Here is a 24,610-nt window from a genome sequence, read left to right on the forward strand (position 1 = left end):
CATCATTGGAATTAACTATCTTTGGTGGAGTTTTTATGCTCTTAGACAGCAGCTCTCCATCAATATTGATTAGAGGAAAGGACACAGTTCAAAGTCACAGAACTGTTTGTGAAAAGAAATTCTATTGTCTTACTTTAAACAATTTTTCAGCACTGAGTCCTGAGCAATTTTATCTAGTTTATCACACCTTTTATATAGTTCATTTTCTCTCCAAATGACCCATTCAGTCCTTTTTTTAAATGATATTTCAATCTTTATTCTGAGAATTGAATGAATGGCTTTTTCGGCATGAATCCAAAGGCCTGTAAAAGAAGGGTGTATAATAGAAAACCAAAGGTCAGGTGGGATTGTTTCTGACGGCATTCACTTATTTTGTCTTTAAATGGTGTTTTTTTTAAAACAAAATATTTTTTCAAAACATTTGAGAATATTTATACTAATAATAATCTATGAAATTCATGTGTGTAGGTCTCAAAGACTTTAAATTGGACCAAAATTTTGACCATTATCTTGTTTATCAAAATAACCTCTCTGTGTAACAATTCATTCTTGGGACCAGAAAACCTGGTCCTTATCTCCCCCTTATCTGGGCCTCAGTTTTCCCATCTGAAGAATAAAGGTTGGATGAGGTGATTCTAAGGTCTCTATTGAATAGCAGTGACAACAAAAGAAAAAGGGAACTTTGGATATTTGATAACTGGAATAAACAACATGAGTTTTGAATCGGACAGATCTGGGTTTGAATCACAGATATTATTAGCTGTAGGAAGTTTGATTTCATTGTACTCTGCTATAAAATGGGACTTAATTAAGAGCTATATTGAGATTTAAATGAGAACAAGCCTATAATATTCCTAGCACAATTTGTGCTCATATTTTATGCTCCTATAAATGGTAGGACCATATTTTAAGGTCAGGAAGAACATAAGGCTGAGCACATGATCAAATCTAGTAATTTCCACTCTGGCACTCGAGAAGAAAGGGAGCGCATATCACTGTCCTTTAGCAGCAGAGATATTCGTCTGCTGTGATGAAACTGGAGACGTCAGGGTTTAAAAAAAGCACACACGCCTTCAGGGGAAGGCACCACATCTTGGCAAGAAATGTTTAACATAGTTTCCACCCTCACCAAACTCTTCCCCACCCACCCTCACGCCCTGCTTCTATTTAAATCTCAGGCACTCCCCAGGTTTATACTCATGTTAGCCAGTGCGCAGGCTACAGGCAGAGAAGAGACGGGTGGCATGGCTCCGGGAGAAAAGGAAAGAGAGGAGGCCCCAGCCAAACGTGCCCTCCGGAAGGTACGCACAGCCACCCTCGTGATCAGCTTGGCCCGAGGTTGGCAGCAGTGGGCAAATGAGAACAGCACCAGGCAGGCCCAAGAGCCCACAGGCTGGCAGCCAGGAGAGACCCAGGATGCACCCCAAGCCCCTAAGTCAGTGGTCAACCCCACTCTCCACCAGGAGGCTCAGAGCACCCCAAAGTCCCCCTCCCAAAAGTCAGAGGGACATGGAGATGGACAAAGTTCAGAGGGAGCCACCGAAATCTCTCCTATCAAAAGGAAAGAGGTGACCAAAACAGTTGTCAGCAAAGCTTATGAGAGAGGAGGGGATGTGGGCCACCTGAGCCACCGATATGAAGACGGCGACATTCCTGGAGCCGGGCACCCAGAAAATGACATTGACAGAATCCTCCACAGCCATGGCTCCCCGACACGGAGGAGGAAATGTGCCAACCTGGTATCCGAGCTGACCAAAGGCTGGAAAGAGATGGAACAGGATGAGCCCAAGTGGAGGAGCGACAGCATCGACACAGAGGACAGCGGCTATGGAGGGGAGACCGAGGAGAGGCCTGAGCAGGATGGAGAGCAGGTGGCCACCACCAGAATCAAACGCCCCTTGCCTTCCCAGTAAGTGAATGCCCCCCTTCGGCTGCTTATACTGCCTCTGAGCCCCAACCAGCCATGGCGACCGAGAGAGCAGGGAAGTGCTCCCAAAGTTAGAATGAGAATCTTCAAAAGTAGGCAGGTGGCGAGGTCCTGTGGGGAAGGCTCTGCGTCTGGGCCAAAGGGGCAGTGCCAAGCTAGACATGGACCTCTGGGTCAAGGGCCTGTACTTTCCTGTTTCTTCCTAATGTTTTGAACTGAATACTCCAGTTTTAGCTTCAATAAAGATGAAGCCACCAGAGAAGGATGCCTGCGTTGGGTATATTTTTAAAATTAAGTCTAGGACAAGTAGCAAATTGGCTTATTTGTCTATAGAAAATGGGCTTGCTGGTAGATTAAGACTGGGCAAATCTTTCCCTTGTCTCAAACCAGTCTATAGCATTATCAGGGGACACGTCTACCCACATGTCCCCTGGGGTGACACGGGGTCCTGTCCCGTGCCCGTGGGACACTGGTCTCTAGGACCCTGTAAACCACTGGGAGGCTGCCATCTAACTTGAGAGTAGGCTCTGAAGTTAGACCCACGTTCAAATTCCAGCTCTGCTCTAACAATAGTTGATAATATCATATTATATACTCAAAAGTGGCTGAGATAGTAGATCCTAAATGTTCTCCTCTCTCTCTGTTTCACACACGAACTGGTTATTTTTGTAAGCCCATTTCCTCCTTTGTAAAATGATAGCAAGAGTAAAATTTTGAGATAAATTCTATTGTATTGGAAGAACTAAACGAGATTAAGGCTGCCAACAATTCAGCACAGTTACCTGCTCCCTATGCTCCATATATAAAAGCTGTTATTATTCACATAGATTCTACTATTTGGCAATTTTTCAAACTTTCAGGGGTTTGTTCTGTTGGTAAACAATGACAGAAATGCTATTAAAGCAAGGTCACTAAAATACTACAATTCTAAGACATTTAGATGTCAAATACACATACCCCCCAACAGAGGCTGAGCCAAACTGATACATTTATTCAGACAAAAAACCACGTATTTCCTTTTAAGACAGTAACTCTACCTCCATGTAATAGAAAGTCAGGATATCTCACTCCGCAACTATGGACTATCAAAATATGTGAAAAGCCTCTGATCTGATGACTCCCTTTGGAAATATTAGTCGTGTAGGTGTGCTTCTTATACTTTATGAAACAAGCAGAAAGTAAAGAACAAAACTGACACCTAATTTGACAAAACCTGTCATACAGTTTGTGACTTTAAAGGTGTTTTGAAAGAATTAGAACTATGACATCACATGCTTTTAAGAAACATGAAATAGCAAATCTAGATAATTGTAATAATGCTTACACGTTTAGTGCACGCCACAGATGGCTAACATGCTCTGTCCTTTTCTCTCTCACTATCTGATGAAGCAGGTATTATTATCCCAATTTAGGGACGGGAGCACTAAAGTTCAGAGGGGAGGTTTTACCCAGCAAGTTAGTGACAAAGCTGAGATGTGCTTGTCTCCAAATGCCGTGTTTTGAAACTGACATGGTGCTCACTATCCCTCGGTGCCTTGAGGATGCTGTGGAAAGATCTGGATTTGTGCTCTACTTACATTAATACAGAAATTCATAATTAGAAATAATTATTCTACCAGGAACTATGGAACCGTAGTCTGATTTTGGCCTTGTGGATTTGGGTGTGTGTGTGTGTGTGTGTGTGTGTGTGTGTACGTGTATGTGTGTGCACTTGCTAGAAATGAAACAATAGAACCCAGCAGAATAAAGATTGAGAATGGCACAAAGAAGATCTTCAGTCAGCATGGTTCAGATTGGCTTGATGTAGGAAGTGGACAACTGGAGACAGTCTGAAATGCATGTTGTAGTCTTGGGCACTTTCTCTGTTTCTTTATATGTTTATTCATTTAATCCTCACAATGTTCTCATGGGCAGTTCTAAGTATTCTCCACATTTGATAGATGCAGCATAAGATAAAGACATAGTAGAAAATCTGGATAAGATTTTATAGCCTATAGGATTTGAACCCAGGCATTCTGGCTCTTGACCCAGCTCTCTTCACCACACTCTAAACTGGAGGTAGGGACTCACATACAGGACCCTTCTCAGGTTCTTAAAATCAAACATGTACATGGACACCTTCTTAGTGTGATGGAGAGGTGTATAAGTTTTGGATGAGAGACAATTAGGTTTGAATCATGGTTACTTTGGCAAATCCTGTCTCTTTGTCCTCACCTAAAAAAAAAAATAGATGTAGCTCATACAGTTATTTTGATATTGAGTATGCAAAGCAATGGACCCAGAGGAACTCCTTAATAATTTGTACACATTATAACACAGGGGACCATTTCTTGTGATCCCAACCCTACAGGATACTAGGAGATTGGTCCTCAGGGTTGGGGCAGAGGATTGGGATTACATCTCCTCTTTCCTCCTTTAGTTCCTTTCTCTTAGTCTTGAAGAACATAGGGTACCAGAATGTCGTACACAGAAACAACATCGCTTGGTGTCAGCAGTAACCCTAGCTGTGCCTAGGAAGCTTCAGCACAAGCCTTATGGGACTCTCAAATGCTGCTTGAGAAATGATTGTGACATTATTGACTAAGCCCGTGTGAAAGGAGATTCTGTTCGTTTATTTTTCATTCTAAGCACCATTCTTTACCCATATCCACCAACTGGGAGAAAATTGTGTATCATGAATGTTTAAGAAGAAGGAAAGAGAGGTTTTTTGGTGGTGAAGATGTTCTATGGATTTAAAAAAAAAAAGCCAAGTTTGGCAAAAAGTAGAGATATTCTTTACTAACAGTTTTGCTAACTGGGTTTAACTATGAAAATGGTTTCTATTCAATGCTTTATTTTAAAAATGTTGAGTGTTTTGATTGTGTCGTTACAAGACTTGTTTGGTCCAGCTCCTTTAGACAAAAGAAACTGCCTCCCTCTGCCATACAGTAATGGTGCAATATTAAAGCGCCAATCACGCATTCATTCTCCCCATGTTACACTCAGCAAAAATAGTAATAGTGGGGAATAAGAATGCCATGTTATATATAAGGGAATTGACACAGAGAGAGACTAAGAAATGTATTCAAGTCATAGAGTTAGTACGTGATTGAGTTGGGAAGGCTGATGACAGAGCTTATATTCTTAACCACTCTGTTAGACTGATTCTCTCAGCAGAGAATGGGCTCAAGAAAACGAAAATGGAGATCAAAGTGTCAGCTTAATTAACGGAATCCCAATAACACCCTAAGTGTAAGATCTGGGTACAACTATATTGAAGGATTTTGCTAGAAATAGAGCCGAAGTACAGCTTTCTGCTATTTGACCCCAATTCTAGAGCGTGGAACCCTTTCTATGGGTCTGAGGACAGTTACCAATGGGCAAGAAGAATCACGGGCCTGGCTCTCAAACCTGACTGATAGCAGACAGAGATAAGTGTGACCCTGTGAAGGGCTTGCTTCTACTCCTCAAACTGGCTAGACTTCCTGCGGAGAGGAGCAAGCACACCAGAGGAGCAGATTCTCCCCAGCACCTTCCTGGGAATTTGGAGAAGGTGGCAGAAATTATTTGCTTTACTGACAGAGAAATGTTCCTGGGCGAAGAGGAGAAAGACTCCCTATATAGGAGAGTCTTTGGGGGTGGGGCCATGAAAGCAGGTCTCTGCTTTCTTCACGCTGGTTCAAGACTTAGACCAGAAAATGTCACCTGGTGTCTGGGTGGCTCAGAGGGTTAAGCCTCTGCCTTCAGCTCAGATCATGATCTCAGGGTCCTGGGATGGAGCCCTGCATCGGGTTCTTTGATGAACGGGGAGCCTGCTTCCCCCCCCACCCCCCGCCTGCTTGTGATTCTCTCTTTCTCTCTCTGACAAATAAATAGAAAGAAAATGTCACCTCCAGGCCCTGTAATATTTGAAACATCATTTAGTGATGCAGGTGAAGGCCACCTCCCAGAGTATTTCCAGTGCCAGAGAACTTGGTTAGGTTTGAAATATACCTTCCAGAATTTTTATTTCCCGTGGGGTTTATTCATATTAAATAATGTACCCACATAATTATTACTCCAAAATTATAAAACTATGATGCAATTAGCTCCTGTATTCTCATTAAATTGCTGAAAAGCCCATTCACATGAGAAAGCAATACTCAAACTGATGTCATTTGATAACAGATGATAACAGATAAATAAGTTTCTGAATTTGTTTCAGTGAATGAACGTACATTTTCCAATTAGAATGCTTATAATGTCTAGTACAATTAGTTACTTTGCACGTACTTGGACAGAGGAAATATTTGTTGATTGACTATAAGAAATTTTGTTTATTAATAATGAAGAAACCAAGAAGTCAAGTTTAGATGAAATACTACTATCTTAAAATATGGGTGTGATGTCAGTCTTTGAATATTGCTTTGCTTTCTATAAATTTATACTATACTGTCTTCCTAAAGCTTAATCTAAACTATTATTCACATTTTTACTTAAAGATTTAAAAAAGGATTAGCTGGTATATTTTTTCTTATGTTCATTGACCAAGAAGATATTTAAGGTATAAGATTTTCTAATCCTGGGCTACCTGGGGGGCTCAATCATTAAGCATCTGTCTTTGGCTCAGGTCATGATCTCAGGTCCTGGGATCCAGCCCTGAATCGAGCCCTGCATGGAAAGGGAGTCTGCCTCTCCCTTTCTCTCTGTCCCTGCCCTGCTTGTGTTCTCGTCTCCCTCTATCTCAATCTGTTAAATAAATAAATAAATAAAGTCTTAAAAAAAAAATTCTAATCCTGATTTAAGCATGAACTTTCAGGCTTTTTAGAAATTGGAAATACAAAAACAATACAGAATGTTTAAAAGATAGAGACAAATACACATTAAGGTTTTCCTCCTGGTACTTCATTTTTTATAATCTACGTTCTAATTCTTGCTTATTAGATGAATTTCTTTGCTTTCCTTCTCTCCTATTTTTTGGGAATTACAGTTTGACAATATAACAAATGGACATTAAGATTTAGGAGGTGATTTGGAAAGATAAATGCTTCACTTCCTCAGAGATTAATTAACTCACTAACTTCAACCCTATTCCTAATGACATAGGGTTTCAAGATTCAGGGACTTTAAGTTTCTAATGCAAATTAGAGGGAAAAAACCCTACATCAAGGAATCAGAGGCCCATATAACATACAGTTTAAAACAAGTTACCTTGGGAGGCTAATTTGAATATTTTTTCTTTCTTTCTTTAAATCATAAAATCAATATGATACCAACAGGAAAGATAATTTTTTAAAAAAGAAAAAAAAAAAACTGCCATCCAGATACTAACAATTATTTTCAATTGTGCACATGCCACTGATTTCCTCATCTTGATGTATACACATTTTATGTAGTTAGAATTTTACCGTATAAAATTGGTATTACTCTGATTATCTTCACAGATGTCTTTTAATGGCTACTTTTAAAAAAATTATTGAATATTCAATAAGATCCTAAAACAGTGTCTGACACACAGTCAGTATCATAAATACCTTAATAAAAAGATGGAAAGTATGCCAACTTGGCCAGAAGTCTCTTATTTTTTTAAAAAAGATTTTATTTGTCTATTTGACAGAGATACAGCGAGAGAAGGAATACGAGCAGGGGGAGAGGGAGAGGGAAAAGCAGGCTCCCAGCTGAGCAGGAAGCCTGATGCCGGGCTCCTGTGATCATGACCTGAGCCAAAGGCAGACACTTAATGACTGAGCCACCCAAGCACACCCAGAAGTTCCTTAAAGGAAAGACGTACAGTAGCTCCCCCTTATCTGTGGGAGATATGTTCTAAGACCTCTGTGAATGCTTAAAAATGCAGGAAATATCAAACCTATATATCCTATGTTTTTTCCTATACATATATGTCTATGAAAAAGCTTAATTTATAAATTAGGCACAGTAAGAAATTTTAACCACAATAATAATAGAACAATTATAACAGTGTCCTGTAATAAACGTTATGTGAATGTGGTCTCTCTTTCAAAATACCTTATAGTTCTATACTCACTTTTAGTCTATACTTACGCTATACTCTGTACTTACTCTATACTCACTCTCTATTGTTCTTTACTCACTCTTACTATGATGGTGTGAGATGATACAAGGCCTATGTGATGAGGGGTGGCTGTGTGGCTCATAGAAGTGTCCTGATTTCTGCTTGGGTCATGATCTCTCAGGGTTAGGAGTTCAAGCCCCATGTCAGGTTCCACACTAGGCACGGAGCCTGCTGGGGATTCTCTGTCTCCCTCTGTCCCTCCCCACTCATGTGCTCTCCCTCTTAAAAGAAAGAAAGAGGAAGGAAGGAAGCAAAGAAGGAAGGAAGGAGAAAAAGAAAGAAATGTATACGTGATGAGATGAACTGAGGTGAATGATGTAGGCGCGGTGACGTGGCGCTAGGTTACCGTTGACCGATGACTCATTAGAAGGAGGTTCATTTGCCTCCAGACTGTAGTTGCCGGGTAATTAAGGGGAACTACTAAAACTTACATTTTATAATACAGGACAGAACTGTAGTCCGTAATTGGGAGACACAAGTATGAGTTAACAAATTATGCCATTCTCCTCAATTTCTTCTGAGATGTTTCCACTCTTTTCTCTAGCAGGATGTCCCTGCCTCAAATCAGGTTAAGAGCTTTGGGTTGTGCTGGGATGGCCTTGAGCTCATTATTCAAGACTATGCTCATCATGGCTTGCCATGATTCTAAGGGGAGAAGGTGTTTGCTCTCATCTGATGATGAGATCAAGCAGCCCCTACTCTGGGAAGCTAACAGGGACCGTCTATGGAGAGGCAGGTGATGGTGAGGACCAGCAGGGCTGAGAGAAATCCATCCCATTTCAGTATGGTATAATTTCTAGCACTTTTCCATACGTGTGTGACTCTTAAAAACTGCAGTAACTGTGTACAGTTTTTTACATGCTATTTCCCAATTTACTTTGTCATGTGTTTTTGTCCAAGTGGCTACAAAGAAGAGCAGCGTTCTACGTATCAGGTGTACCCCCAGTTTGAGCTCTGTCAAAATAATGAAACAGAATGCCTCGAGAATAGTTTTGAACACATAAAACAGGGGAATTAGTGAACGTTTGCCATCTAGTGGCTGTTAATGCCTCTTTCGAAAATGTTAATACAAGTACCTGTGTCTCCCTATCCATGTCTGCGTGTCTGTGAGTTTCCTGCCGTTGGATAACCAGATTTCAGGAGGTGAGATTGGGTAGTGAGGAATACCCACGTCGGACGTGTAACTGGGTTTTGAATAGAGACTTGTGAGAGTTTGGAAGAAAGGGCTGCTTAGCTCAGGCACACTGCTCACTCCGCAACCGCAGGAGGCTCTGCATCTCCTGTCCCAGTGCTTCCAGGCGTGAGGCCACTTGGTGCAGGGGAAAAGGAAGGATGGGTCGCTTGTGACGTTGAGGACTACAAATCTCTGACTTTTCCATAGTCCAGGAGTTCATGTTTTACTCACAAAGGCAAAGAGATTCTAGGAAAAAGGGTCTAGGAGACTGGAGATAAAAAAAAGACAGAGAAATCTTTTAAAGACAAATTTTACTCATTTTAAAATTGGCATGTACCTTCATGTCACTACCGATCTATACTTTCAAGCCTGTTTTTTGTTTTGTTTTGTTGTTGTTTAATAAGAAAATAGCGCATTCCACATTGCAAAGACACACAGAGCTGTGAAACACAACTCATCTACTTACTGGACTCTGTACCTGTGGGAGTGACAGACATCCCTGCACAGTGGGGAGACATTGACTTCAGCTCAGGCAGTGCGTGTTTGAATTCTACCTTTGTCACTGGTTTAGGGCAGTATTTTGCAGTAATTACACACACAGGCCTGGTTCAAATCCCAGCACTATCATTTACCAGGTTTGTGACTTTAAGCGAGTAATTTAACCACCCTGACCTCAGCTTCCTCATCTGGGAAGTGAGAATAGTCAGACCTGTCTCATAAAATGATTGTAGGAATATTAATATAAAGTATTTAGAAGAATGCCAGCACAAAGTATTCGATAAAGGTTACTATTGCTAGCAGCTGTCTTCCATCTTTACAACTTGATATTCCAAAATTTGTGGCACATCATTGATACTAATATAAATATGCTCTCATCAAAAATCTATATATGAACATATATACCTACGTGAATAATACAATGTATTTATGCTACTATAATAAGCCTTATTTTGGGGAAATAACTGGTTTCTGAAGTTCTATACAAAGTGGTTTCCCTTAAAACATTTATATGATTCCAATGCTAAAATGACATCAACATATAATTTTAAGACATTCATATTTACATTATATTTGTGAAAAGAAGATTTTTTTTTCCTGAAATAGAGTTTAATACTTTTTATGGTGCACCAAAATGAGGACAATGGTCATTGTCAGCTCTCCTCAAGTAAAAATAAAGAACAAGGGTGTGACTGTTCTAATTTTTCTTCTTTCATTTCTAATTTATTGTCTTATGATTATATTGTTTATAATGAAGAAAATTACACTTACAGAAAGACGCCTACGTGCAGGAAGTACAAAAAGAAAGCAGCACTTGGATGTTCAGAATCAGGATCTTGATTCTTCATTCTCTCTCCCTTTTAGGGCAAGTAGATTTACAGAGAAACTCAGCTGCAAGGCCCAACGGAAATACAGCCAAGTGGACAGCCTGAAAGGGAGATGGCAACAATGGGCTGACGAACACATACAATCCCAGAAGCTCAATCCTTTCAGTGAGGAATTCGATTATCAGCTGGCCATGTCCACCCGCCTTCACAAAGGAGACGAAGGCTACGGGCGTCCCAAGGAGGGAACCAAAACGGCGGAAAGGGCCAAGCGAGCTGAGGAGCACATCTACAGAGAGATCATGGACATGTGCTTCATCATCCGCACGATGGCCCGCCACCGACGAGATGGCAAGATCCAGGTTACTTTTGGAGATCTCTTTGACCGCTATGTTCGCATCTCAGATAAAGTGGTGGGCATTCTCATGCGTGCCAGGAAGCATGGGCTGGTTGACTTCGAAGGAGAGATGCTATGGCAAGGCCGAGATGACCATGTCGTGATTACTCTACTCCAGTGAACCTTCCGCAACGAAAGCCCGACTTGACCCACTGCTGTCTTAATGCCAAATGCTAATGCAGTAAAAATTAAAATGCAAACCACTCTGTAATAAGTTAGTAAATATTAAACAATTTTTACACAAATGACTTTTTGGGACTCTATTTCTGAGGAAGTTTGAAGATTTTGAAGAAGTTCACACAGCCTATCAGAAGGCATGAAGAGTGTTATCAGTATACAGTAATGGCATAAATATTTGAAATTCTACTTACCCTTTAGGCAAAAATATTTGGCTATTGCAGAAATTATTATAGATCTTTAAACAGTTGCCACATCTAAGAAAAATGCTGATTTTAGGTAAACATTAGCAGAACATAGTTAAGATGTGTCATTTTGGGGGAAAGAATTCAGTTAAGTTTGGCAAACTAAAAATATTCTAAGAAGCTAGACTTTGTATTATTATTTCTATCAAAGCATCACTTATAAAATAGATATATAAGTAAAAAGTATCCAAGTAAGATGTGGAAATTGATGAAATTTCTCTGTTAGCTTGGAATTTAGAAGATTTCCAATAGGAGTTAGTTGTCCTTTTTGTATGATTTGCACAAATCACATAAAAACAAACATTGCTGGTGTTCTTAAAGCTAAAAGAGAGGGTGGTATGTTTACCATCACTGTGAAAGTAGTACACAGGAGAGAGATTCAGAATTAACTGTCTTTTAGGACTTCTTGGAGGAGTTTATTTTTTCTCAAAACATTAATGCATCATGCTGCTTACACTTATGTCAGTGTATATAATAAAGTAGGAATACAGAAGATTCTACAATGAAGTGGAATATTCAGTGTAAAGGAATCTGATAGAATCATTGGAAAATTAGAAACACATTTGAGTCATTTTAATTTTCTTGATGCTCTAACAAATTTTATGAAATATCTGAGAGTCATAAAATGGCATTATTAGTTTTGCCAAAGTAAAATAGCTGTTTCATATAATGACAAAAGTTTAGTGGGCATTAATCCATTACTTATTTTTTCTCAGATTTAATGTGTCTTACAAAATTCTAAAAACCAACTGAGTAAGATGTGAGGTTTTAATTCTTACTCATTTCACTAAATGTTGGTAATTATAGTACTTTCGTATTAAATACAGAAATTAATGTTAAATTATAATACCTCAAGGTAATAGATATATTCATAATTGTTAGATGTTAGGTTTACTATAAAGGATGGATTAAACTACTATAGGAATTATCTTTGTTTTCATGTATGATTCTCTTTCAAACTGAAAGTTCCAATATCTTCTTAAAGAAGAATGTGTATTTTTGTTTCCCTAATAGATTTGTTAAATTACAAATTAATGACCAATATTTCTAAACAGAATTTCATGTAAGATCTACACTTCTATCACAGTGAAACCTATGTCAATATTTAAAGTCATGCACAAGAATAAAAGATATTTTCTATATTTTCTGTTCTTGTTTATATATTACTGTTTTTGTTTTTTTTATTTTAAATTTTTTATTTATTTTTATTTTTTATAAACATATAATGTGTTTTTATCCCCAGGGGTACAGGTCTGTGAATCGCCAAGTTTACACACTTCACAGCACTCACCATAGCACATACCCTCCCCACTGTCCATAACCCCACCACCCTCTCCCACACCCCCTCCCCCCAGCAACCCTTCTGTTTGTTTTGTGAGATTAAGAGTCACTTATGATCTCCCTCCCAATCCCATCTTGTATATATTACTGTTTAAATGTTATATTCCACAATACCACTTCATTGTGCTTGAAATACAACAAAATTATAGAGTGCAAATTGGGTTACTTCTAGTATTCGTGGAATATTTAGACCAAGGCTTCAAAAGAATTTCCTCATATTCAGCTCCAAACGATAACCATTATGCAGCCACTGGAGCAGATAGTCCAAACTTCATTTTGTCGGAATCTGAGGATGGAGTTAGAAAAGTCGTCTCAGAGAGCCTGCATTAACACTCCTCTGAATAAGGTATGGCTGTGAAGTCGGAAATCTAGTTCCCTTAGAGGAAAATGCCTGCTATGCGAGAGAATTTTATCCAAAAACTTCAGGATAAGAAAATGTATAGTTGAAAAACAGCTTTTAGACAAAAAAACAAAAACAAAAACAAAACAAAACAAAACAAAAAAAACCCCACCACCTCAGGTGGCAAACGTCCTCATAGTTTTTATAGTTGTCGAAATAATGAAAATTACACATGAAATACACATCATCGGTAGCATTTTACCAATGGTAATTTTATATACTCAATAAGCAGCAGTATACAATTGGTTTCCAAATCTTAGAATTTTTCTTTTCCGAACTTTTAATAAGAAGTTTTAAGAGTTTGGGGGCAGTTGAAATGTACTTTTAAAATACCCCTTCTGTCCAGACCACCAAATGTTTGGTGACTTTCAATTATTATAACTTGGAAGTTTTAGGACTTCCTGATTCCCAAGTTCACCTTCTTACCATTCTTCCCACCGACTCCCAAAAGGAAGTCAGTCCTGCGTTCGAGTTTTTGCACCTATATTCATTTGCCTTCCACTTTGAATTTGCCAAACTCAAGTTCCTTTTCTCAATACTACCAACGGGTATATTGGGTGTTGATTCTCACATGATGTGGGGATAATCCTGTGTAAGACAAAACTTTGTCAATGGGAACTCACGCTCATGGAAGTGCTGCCGAACTTCAAGTCACTCTGTTCAGAGGTAAGAGGAACAGAATTCCATCTGGTCCCTGCTAAAGTGGTCTCAGTGAAGATGCTACCTTAGGATTCCTAGAATGTTCCTTTTTATCCCCAATACCTACAACATTTCCTAGTACACAGTAAGAACACAGTTAATTTCTATGGAATTATTTGCTTTACAAATGCACTGTATGATCTCTCAGGCTAGAGGTTTTCAGAGAACTATGGTTCACTTACCATCATCACAACAAGGATGCTCTGATGACTTTTTGTGCCCATTTTGGGGGCATGTTGGTATCTAACAAAATGACATTGCATTTATTTTTTTTTTAATTTTTTAAAAGATTTTATTTATTTGACAGAGATTGCAAGTAGGCAGAGATAGAGGGGGAAGCAGGCTCCCTGCTGAGCAAAGAGCCCAATGTGGGGCTTGAACCAGGACCCTGAGATCATGGCCTGAGCCAAAGGCAGAGGCTTAACCCACTGACCCACCCAGGCATCCATGCATTTATTTTCTGACCAAGAAATTCTACTCCTAAAATTTTCCTTGAAGATAAAACAATATGAAAACATATGCATAATGCATTATTCATTATTTTAAATTGTAAAATACTGGAAAAAAATACATATGGGAGCATTGCTGAATAAATTATGGTACATCCACACAACGGATGCAGTTCTAAAAAAAACAAAAATCTTTTGAGAACGAGTTATTTTCAGTGTGTATACATATACATGCACACATATACACACACTGGATTATATATGTGCATGTTTGTGTGTATATATAAGTGTACATACACACACACACACACACACACATATAATAGAGGATACCCAGAAATAATGAAATTGATTTCCTGTAGGGATAGGGGGAATTGGGTTCAAAGAGACAAAATTCTGCAGAGTTTGACTTTTGAATCCTTTAAATGCTTACATATACAAAAAGTAAAATTAAAGACAGAAAAAATGAAATTGAATATAAACAAAATAAATCGAATTCTATTTCAAATTCTTAACCACATAGGATAAAAAGTATACATAAGTCTTGAATACAATATTTTGATTAAATATCTTCAGTCTAAAGACAAAGAAACAACCTGCAAAGGAATATTCTACTTTTGTTGTATAGGTGTAGCAATTCTTAAACTATAATGGGTATATTGTCAGAATAAGCATATCAGTAATATATTGGTATCCTCACAGTGGGAGAAGATACCAACATGGAGGGAGGGAAGACAAGGAAGAAGTCTGTAATGTTAGACTGCTATTAGAGATGTTAGTGTGCATTCATGATGTGGATTTACTTCCTGTCTCCTAAAGGCCCTAGAAGGAAAGCCATCGAAGCAGCAGCAAGCACATCTAACATTTAGATTTCTGGGTGCCTGGGTGTCTCAGTTGGATAAGCGTCTGCCTTTGGCTCAGGTCATGACCTTGGAGGCCTGGGATCCAGCCCTGCTCTCTGGTCTCTGCTCAGTGGGAAGCCTGCTCCTCCCTCTCCCTCTTCCTCTGTTCTCTCTCAAATAAATACAATCTTTAAAAAAAAAAAAAATTCGGATTTCAGAATATCATTCTTCTTGAAAAGAAACCTGACTACTTGGAGAAAAGGCTGCTTCTAGAATTGGGTTACAAAAAGTACAGGTAAATCTGGAACAGGGCCAAGCACCCAAGAAAATGAAGAAATGTACAGAAGTCAATTCGACAGGGTACACACTGGTTATATATAGGACAGAAATAGATTGTAACACTTCAAATTAAAAAAAAAATCCATTAGTTCATACCAATAATACATACTCAAGTGATAAAAGTTCTTGCAGTAAATGCCAACTAATAAATGTGCTGAGAATGAAAGAAAAATCATTTTACAACAATTTCTTTAATTCAGGCAAGAATCCTCAATGGATACCAAAAACCTGAAAATCTAGAGAACAGAATAACTACAGTATTAAAGTATTTCCCCACACATACCTTATTAATAACAAAGGGAAAATGATAGTAATGCAAAAGCATTGTGGACACCATATTAATTAGTTAATCCAAGTTATTATAACCAATAAAGGGATAAACATATATATGTGCATCTTTATATGCAGAGAACACAGCATCAATTCTGTGGTTTTCTTGCCAAAAATGCGTAACCGAAATATAGGAAAAAATTTAGACAAAGCCATGCTGATGAACATTCTATAATCCTGAGCTCTTCAAACACATCACTCATAAAACACAAAGAATGACTAATGAACTCTTAAACGTTAAAGGAGATAAAAACTAACTGTAATGCAGGATCCTGGATTGGATAATCGATCAGGAAAAATAATGTTTTGATGGACAGGATTAGGACCATTGGTGAAATTAAAAAGTGGATGGCATATTAAACCAAAATATTGTGTTATGTTAGATTTCCTGAATTCAAACACTGTAGTGTGGCTATATAGAAGGATACCAAAGTTCTTAGGAGATGCACACAAGTACATATGTAAAATGTAATAGAATTGGATTCAGCATAATGGGTGAGTGGATGGACGTTGTGGTGGAAGGGGGAGATAGTGGGGAGAGGAAAAAACAAATAGTTCTTTAAACATTCTAATACCTCTTGGTTAAGAAATCCACATACTGCTCTTGGGTATATACCAAGGAATTAAATTGGTGGTCAACTGCTTAGCTTTAGCAGATACTGCCAAGAAAAATGACCAAAGTTGTTTCACTTCACATTTTAAGACAGACTTTATTGGGTATTTATTTTAATACTCTTAGGAATTGCCAGTTTTGTCTTTTTCGTTGAACTTTTTCGATTTGTAGTTGATTATATATTGTGTGCTTGAGACATCCATTAGATCTGTGTATTATACAAACTTTCCACCCTGTTGCTTGCCTTTTCACTTTTAATGATTTTTGATGAAAAGTTCTTAAAATTTTAATGTAGTAGAGCTCATTTCTTTCCCTCATGAGTGCTTTTGTGTCCCATTTAACAAATGTATTCATACTCAAAGTTCATGAAGATATTCTGTATTGCTTTACTATTTTACCTTTTCCATTTAGAGCTACAATCTGTAATTTTTGTATGTGGTGTGAGATGGATCAAAATTATTTGTTCATTACACATATCCAATTAATCCAGCACCATTTATTTAAAAGAGCATACTCTCCACTGAGCAAGTGTCATCTTTTCAAAAAGAATAATTTTCTAGACCCTTGATTGTGATTCTCTCTTCTGTAAATCCTTTTGACCAATATCACATTGTCTTACTTAGCTTTTTAATCACAGTATCTGGTGTTCAAGACTACAGCCTCATTCTTCAGTGCTTCCTTGGCTATTCCTTGTCTTTAAATTTCCACATAAATTTAGAATCAACTTAATTTCCAAAAATAAACCTGGCTGAGATTTTCACTGCCAACAGAGATTGATTCGGGGAACTGACATCTTTCAGTATTGTCTTCCAGTTATGAATATGGTATATAAAGACTGGTCTTTTTGGCTATATATGCAGTATTTTCAATGGTATTACAAAGGACAATACTCTAAGCTTCATTTTCTAATTATTGGTTGTACATGAAAAATGAAACATTTTTATATTGAACTTGTATTTGGTGAACTTGCTTAATCTAAAAACTAATTCTAAAGTTGGATCTTTTTGAAATTTTCCACGTCCACAATCATGTCATATACAAATGACATTTGAAGTTCTTCCTTCCCAAACCTTAGGCCTCCCCTTTGTTGCTTTTTCACTGGTTGAAACTTCCAGAACCAGGTTGAATAGAAGTGCTGATAGCAGTTATTGCCAGGCTTCCTACCTCTGGGAGGAAACTTTCAGCAAATCAATATTAAACATAATGTTTCCTGTACATCTATCAAGAATAATCTTTTTAATCATTAATGGTTAAGGAAGAACCTTTCCTAGTTTGAGTTTTTATGCTAAAACTGGCCATGAAATTAACTAAAAGCTTCTTTTGCTTCTACAGAGATGATCATGAAACTTTTCTTTTCTATAGATGTGGTAAATGGTATATTGAAATGTTAACAGCTCTTGCTTTCCTGGAATAAACTTAATTTGGTTATATTATCCTTTTATATATGGCTGATTTGATTTGTGGTTATTTTATGTAGGATTTTATACCTATATTCATAAGAGACGGTTTTCGAACTTTACTTCCTTGTAAGTATTGTAAAGTTTTGGTATCAAGGTCACACTGGCCTCAAAATGCAATATCCGAAGTTCTCTCTTAACACCCTGGGGAAAGTTCATCTAATTAAGACTGACCTTTTCCCCCTTAATACTTAAAAGAATTACCTAGTGGAATCATCTGTACCTGGTTTTTTTGTGGACTATTTTTTTCATTAACAAACTCAAATTCTGCAATACAGAAATCATTATTTCTTCTTGGATCAGGTTTAACAAACGCCGTTTTCAGAAATCTTTTTTCCATTTTACCTACATTGTCAAGTTTATTGATGTAAAAATTGGATGACAATATGCTCTCCTTTTTAAAGTCTAGAAGGCTCTGTAGTAATGTCTTTCACTTTTCAATGGTACTTTTTCTTCATCTTCCTAGAGGTTTAGTTTTATTATTCTCAGATTTTGTCATGTGTCCTGGTTTAAATTTTACTGACTTCTATTCCTATCTTCATTTTGCCCTACCTTTTATTTTCATTAGGCTTAAACTGTTGTTGTTCTAGCTTCTAGAAATGGAGGCTTAAGAATCTTTTCTTCTGCCTATCACTTAATATTACCATATCCCCAGAATTTATCTCATGATTTCTCTCTTTTCACTCAGTCTTTAATCTCCAAGGGCATTTCATTTGTAAGTTATGGCTGCAATATCTACTTGTAGATTGTTGATTTAAAATTTTTTTTTACAGAATGAAATAGTAACACCCCTCCTCATCAGCTAATTTCTCATAACCAACCTTATTTCCCTATCTGCTGCTTCTCTTTTTTGTACATCACTCATATCAATGGATAATTTACCCAGTTCCTAAGTAAAACACCTAAGAATTATCCTTATCTCTTTCTGACAAGTAGTAATGAAATTGTGTTAACACTAATTCCTAAATCTCTTTCAAATCCATGCTTCCTTCTTGATCACTATTGCTACAATTCTTATTCAGGCCTCATCATTTTTCCTCTGGACTGTGTGTAAAGGCTTGTCTCCTGGTCTCCAGTAGTTTTTCTCTACCAATCTAATTTTCAGAGATCTTTCTGAAAGTGTAAACGTGATTGTATCATTCCTCCGCTCGAATTTTCTTAATTGCTCCATGAGATAAAAAAAAATCTAAATTTCTTGGCATTGCACATAACGAAATTCTTTATGCCATCAGTCCTACCTTGCTACGCACTCCCCATCAAAAAAGAAAATAACGTGGGGCACCTGGGTGGCTCAGTGGGTTAAGGCCTCTGCTTTCGGCTCGGGTCATGATCCCAGCGTCCTGGGATCGAGCCCTACGTTGGGCTCTCTGCTCGGCGGGGAGCCTGCTTCCCCCTCTCTCTCTGCCTGCCTCTCTGCCTACTTGTGATCTCTGTCTGTCAAATAGATAATAAATGAAATCTTTAAAAAAAAAAAAAAGAAAAGAATGTAATTTAAAAATATCAAATGACTTACGTACTTCTTCACAAGCCAAGTACCCTCTTTTCCTCATTTTTTAAACTATGATGCTCTATCTACTTGAATGCATCCTTCTATCATTACTTTTACCACCACCACCACACTACCCAAAACTACTAAAAGCATTTTTTACACATAAACCATAGTAGTAGGCTTAATGAAAGACTTCTTAGATATGAAAGTAACTTGATTATTCAATAAATCCAAACTCAAATTTGTATTTAAGTATTTGATTTTATTTGGTATACACCACTATGACCTTATTGTAACTAAAATCCAATACAGGATTTTTTAAATTATTTATTTTCTTTTAATTTTTAGTCAACTCCACGAAGACAATAATACTGCTGTGGAAGACCAAAGGGGGAAAAATGATATATTTATTTACAATTCTCTATATTGTAAACATTTAATCTATATACTGTTACTAACTTATCATGGGAGAGCTTTACATAGACAAGGAATTGATGCCCACATTTCTATTCACATTCAGCGATAGCATATTAAATAGATCAGATTTTGTTTTCCATTAGCATTATGCTTTTTTAGGTAATTATCTAAACTTTCAAAAGATCTAAATATATTCAAGTCCTATACAACTAAAACTACTAAAGCCAACATATTTGGCTTATAATTTCCTTTTTAGAATAATTTAAAGTGCTATAAGCAACCTGGCAATCAACACTTTCTATAAGAACAAAACTACCTTTAAACATTAATTTACAAGAAAATATACAATGTTTATCTGGAATAGCTGAAATTTCAGCACAAGGTCACTGTCACATGTATAACAGCAGGATTTTTTTTTTTTTTTTGCATAACATGAAGCTTTGAAATTAACTGATGAATGACCACCACAATGGCATATTATTGGTTTCCTACAAAAGAGGATAAGAACTACTAGTATATTCTATCTTGTCTTTGTTTTTTTTTTGAGGTCACTTGACAGTAAGTTTGCATATTCAACAAGTCTACTGAGTTACAATATTGTCTACTATAATCATTGCCCTTTTATAACAGCAAATGCTAATGGTAGTTAGTAACATATACCACTCAAAAAAACACATTTTTTTTCCCTTTTGAACAGGAACCTATTTTGGGAGTTGGTGTGCAAGAAGGCTAAAACAACAGAACTATAAAACAGTGTATCTGACACAATATGTTGAAGAAATATGCATCTGTTTCATAGTTTTTGTACTTATGATAATGCCCTGCTAAGCTACAAATATGTAAATAGTATATTTTCTCACTTGATATATTAAGTCCACTAGAATCAAGTTCTCATTCTCCTTTGTATTATATAACTTTACCAGCTAATCCAATCATGAAAGCATATGCCCAAACCTGCAGATCATGTGCACTGTGGTCTATTACAACCAGAATTCTCTTCAATTTTCATTTTTATTAAAATGAAATTGAGAATACCTGAAAATTAATAAAGAGAATGTTGTAGTATGAATTAAAACTAGAACTCAGTGGTTAATGGACTATTCATTATTTTGGCATGTGTTTTTTCCTTCACAAGAATGACTAAGTTGAGCCTGTCCAAGTCACCTGTTGCAACCTCACAAATACCTCACAGCATTATCTAGTCTTTATTCTCTCAATGTCCCAATTAGACTGCTCTAGTAAAACAATCAACAGAGTTTTAAAAATAATAAACCAAAAGAGGTTCAAAAAAAGAGCACCATCCTATTAGGAGACTGAGATAACACGGACTGTAGATGAGGTGGTTACTATGATTAAAATGCTGCCAAAATTCTGACAAAACCCAAGCTGTTATACTGCATGGACCCACACCATGGTCTAAACCCAAAAAACCCTGGGACAGAAACATGATTTTAAAAATAAATTCTAAAATTAAAGCTGTAAAAAATGGTGATACGATTAATTTTAAAGCACAAGTGACATGTTACATTGTATTGCTTCTTGAACTTTCCAAACAATGCTTGTCCATGTCAGGTTTGGGCCATTATCCTGCTACGACAGAGAGCATTACATTTATTCAAAAGCCCAGATTTCAATGTCTTGAATAAAGAAATCTTCCTTCTTAGAAAGTGTATGATTCCCAAATGTTTTACAAGAATGGCTTCTTCCATGGTAGAGATCTCCATCAAGCCAAAGGGCAAATTCTCCCCTGCAATACATAAAAGAAAACAGTTTTAGCAATAATCTTTTAATACTTATGCCCTAAGTTGTAAGATAAATATTGCAGGAGTTGTAAAATAATAATTTTAATGTGACATTTCAATATTCAAAACTCTAAAATCATTTGTTTTTTCAAGACACTCTCCTACTCCTTTCCATACTAGTACAAAGCAATTTTGTTTTGCTCACATCCCAGTATAAAAATCACTTAGTGCACAGATTAAGCAACAAAATGAATCCTCTAAAATTAATTTCACATGGAATTCTTTTTACAGGTGCCACTCTGTTACTCTTTGCCTGGTATTACGAGTTTCTCTTTGGTAAACGGTTTTAATATATTTGACATGAGTTAAATATTTAATGTATTTAACATGAAAACTCCTTCTCATCTAACATTAACATGCATGGTTCATGTTAAGAGTTCAATCTCTAATTCACAACTTAGGAAACTTTAGACTTCAGTTTGCTCAAGGTCCCATATATAATATTTGTTGAAACCAGAATCTAAATCAGGTCTAACTCCAAAGCCTATACTTAAGTCCATCACATCATGATTTACATTTGGGGGCTCCTGTTTGTAATTCTGGAATATCAAAGTCCGTGTTGCTCTAGGTTTCTGAGCCTGTACTCTCCTTCTTCAAAGACTGTAAACTGGTCTTAAGTTGCTATCAAATGACCCAGTGTTTAATTTAGCTAACTGCAATCATGTGGTATAATCAAAATCAAGTTCCAGCAGATATCTAATGACATTACGTATGTTATTTTCAAAGATTCAAGGAATCTTTAACAGCTTGAAATTATCAGCCATTTGCCTATGAGGACTTCCTGGAGAGCTAACTGAATCACATTACGACTACCAGCTGGAGTAGGGCTGAATGACTTCCTGCACCCCACCAATAAAAAAAAGGTGTAATTGGAACATATAAACATATGCTGATTCCAACAACTAAGAATAACATGGTTTTTAGTTATCTGGTTAGGTCCCTCAGAGAAAGCTATAATAACCATGGTAATTTTTTAATCACTGAAATCATGTCTTCCAAACACCTACCTATAGAAAAGCTTAAGAGAAATTTGTTAGAATCACTCAGGATAATGAATATTCTTGCATACTAACAAAATTCTGCAGCCTAAATCAATTATTGTAAACCCTCAGCTGTGGGAAACAAATAATACTTTTATAAGTTTGGGAATTATTTAGCATACTTTATATCTGATCCTGAAGGATGGAAAGAAATACCAAAAGAAGGAGTCAACGTTTGCTAAGAAGCACTATTTGAAAAGTCCAGGCTAGGAGAAGTAGAGCAAACTACTTCCAAACACTGTCTTTTAAAGATTGAATAAAGTTGGGGTGCCAGAATAAACAAAAGTTCTCATAGTGCTTGCTATGTAAAGGGAATCAAATTAATGACTGAAGCATACTGTTAAAAACAAAGTAAATAAGAAAACAAATTCCTATTATTCTCCTACATATCAATCCAAATAGTCTCCAGGGTAGAATAAAAAGGAAACAATTGGATCTTTTTAATACACTCGGAGAAACAACATACCATCGTGTTTTTTAAAACATTTGAGAAGGTCTAAGATATTAGTGTATTTCACTTTCAAATATCAAGGAGTCACTCTACTCTAAAAGATGGGTTTTAATCAAAAGGGAATCAACAGCATTTTAAAATGAATAAACAAATATTTTATCAATAGTTTCACATACTACATGTAAGCACCTCCCTGTAAAAGTATTTTCTTAATCATAATATACAAATTAAGATATTCTAATGTCCAAACTTTCCAAAAATAACTGATTTTATAAATAACACAGATGAATAGTTTTGTTAAACACCTCATGGTAAAATATTCAAGAGACTTACCCTCCACCACCAAAAGCTAGTGAATCCATGTCTCCTTTGATAAAAAACATATTATCTCCTGTCCACTTAAAGACCTACGTAAATAAAAAGAAAGCTTTAAATATGTAGATGAAAACAGTTACTATATAGAGTTAGTTCTCCTAAATCCCAAGTACTTAACAAAGCCTAGATTGACAGTAAGAGGAATAGTACAGTATGAACAAAAGACTGGGTACAAGGGTCTGATGCTTTGGGCTTCAGTAGTTGTATGACTAAGTTTGAAAGCATACAACTTTCATTTCCAATTCCTCAAATCTTATTATCTTTTTTATACATAGTTCTCTTTTCTATTTCAAGAACTGGGTGGCTAGTGAAAAAAGTTGAAGCAGAAAATCAGTTCAAAAATTAATACAGATGCCATTAACTTTTATCATTAAACATAAATGTACACTAATTTGATAATACTTTGATATAAGGCCAAGGTCTTTTCTTTGGATACAGATTTGCCTATCATCATTCTTATGTAAGCCTACTACATATGTTTATGGTTTCTAGTTTCAATTTTTTAAGAGCAATGAGGACATAAAAACACTTAAGAAGTCCAAGAGCAAAATCTCTAGATGTTCATATTCTTAAATATCTTTTTTACTAATCTTCCATGGGAATTTTTTTTCCAATTTATTTATTTTCAGAAAAACAGTATTCATCTTCCATGGGAATTTTACTTAAACCTAATAAACAGCCATTTCTAGCGCTGCACCTCACCTTTTCCTAAGTATTCATTATACTTTTCAATAAAATAAACTTTCAAAAATTTTTTTCAATAAAATAAACTTTAACATTCTCTTTTTCATAGTTAGAAAACATGTAATTTGTAACATTATCTGGTAGAAATAGCACAGAAAGATTTAAGTATAAGCACAACTGATGCTTAAAAAATCTGTAACGGGAACCTGGGTGGTTCAGTCAGTTGGCCTCTGGCTCCTCCTGGTTTTGGCTGAGATCATCATCTCATAGGTGGTGAGATCCAGCCCCACGTCAGGCTTCATGCTTAGTGGGGAGTTTGCTGCTCTGCCTCTCTCTCCCCCTGCCCTCACCCCCACCCCGCTCACACTTTCTAAAATGAGTAAATAAATCTTTAAAAAAAAATCTGTAACAATTATAAACTTCCAATTAGCTGCAGGCATCGGTTATATTTTATGAGGGAACAGAAAGCACTGGTTAATCTGGTGAGCCAGTGAAGCACAAGGCAAAAAAAACAAAAACAAAAACAAAAACAAAAACAAAAAACCCTTCCTATTCTGCTCATCATAGACACTATTTTTAAAGACTACTTTT

The 24,610-nt window shown here is 36.7% G+C and overlaps 2 protein-coding genes across 12 annotated transcripts in view; one reads left to right on the plus strand and one right to left on the minus strand.

Moving 5' to 3' along the window:
• Positions 1 to 1,230: 1,230 nt before the first annotated feature.
• Positions 1,231 to 11,049, plus strand: ABRA (actin binding Rho activating protein). Its single transcript, XM_044247092.1, has 2 exons — positions 1,231 to 1,909; positions 10,513 to 11,049. Exons 1-2 carry the CDS (start codon positions 1,245 to 1,247, stop codon positions 10,988 to 10,990), a joined length of 1,143 nt encoding a protein of 380 aa, XP_044103027.1. The 5' UTR covers positions 1,231 to 1,244; the 3' UTR covers positions 10,991 to 11,049.
• An 8,442-nt stretch (positions 11,050 to 19,491) lies between these two features.
• Positions 19,492 to 24,610, minus strand: part of OXR1 (oxidation resistance 1) — a 447,011-nt gene continuing 441,892 nt past the window's right edge. For all 11 annotated transcript variants that reach the window (XM_044245095.1, XM_044245096.1, XM_044245094.1 and 8 more), the window contains 2 exons: positions 23,294 to 23,367; positions 19,492 to 21,414 (listed from right to left, as the gene is read on the minus strand). In XM_044245095.1, coding sequence (XP_044101030.1) covers positions 21,279 to 21,414; positions 23,294 to 23,367 — 210 coding nt within the window. In that variant the 3' untranslated portion in view covers positions 19,492 to 21,278. The remainder of the gene's footprint in view (positions 21,415 to 23,293; positions 23,368 to 24,610) is intronic.

This window comes from Neovison vison, chromosome 4 (assembly GCF_020171115.1).
Source record: "Neovison vison isolate M4711 chromosome 4, ASM_NN_V1, whole genome shotgun sequence".
Lineage (NCBI taxonomy): Eukaryota > Metazoa > Chordata > Mammalia > Carnivora > Mustelidae > Neogale > Neogale vison.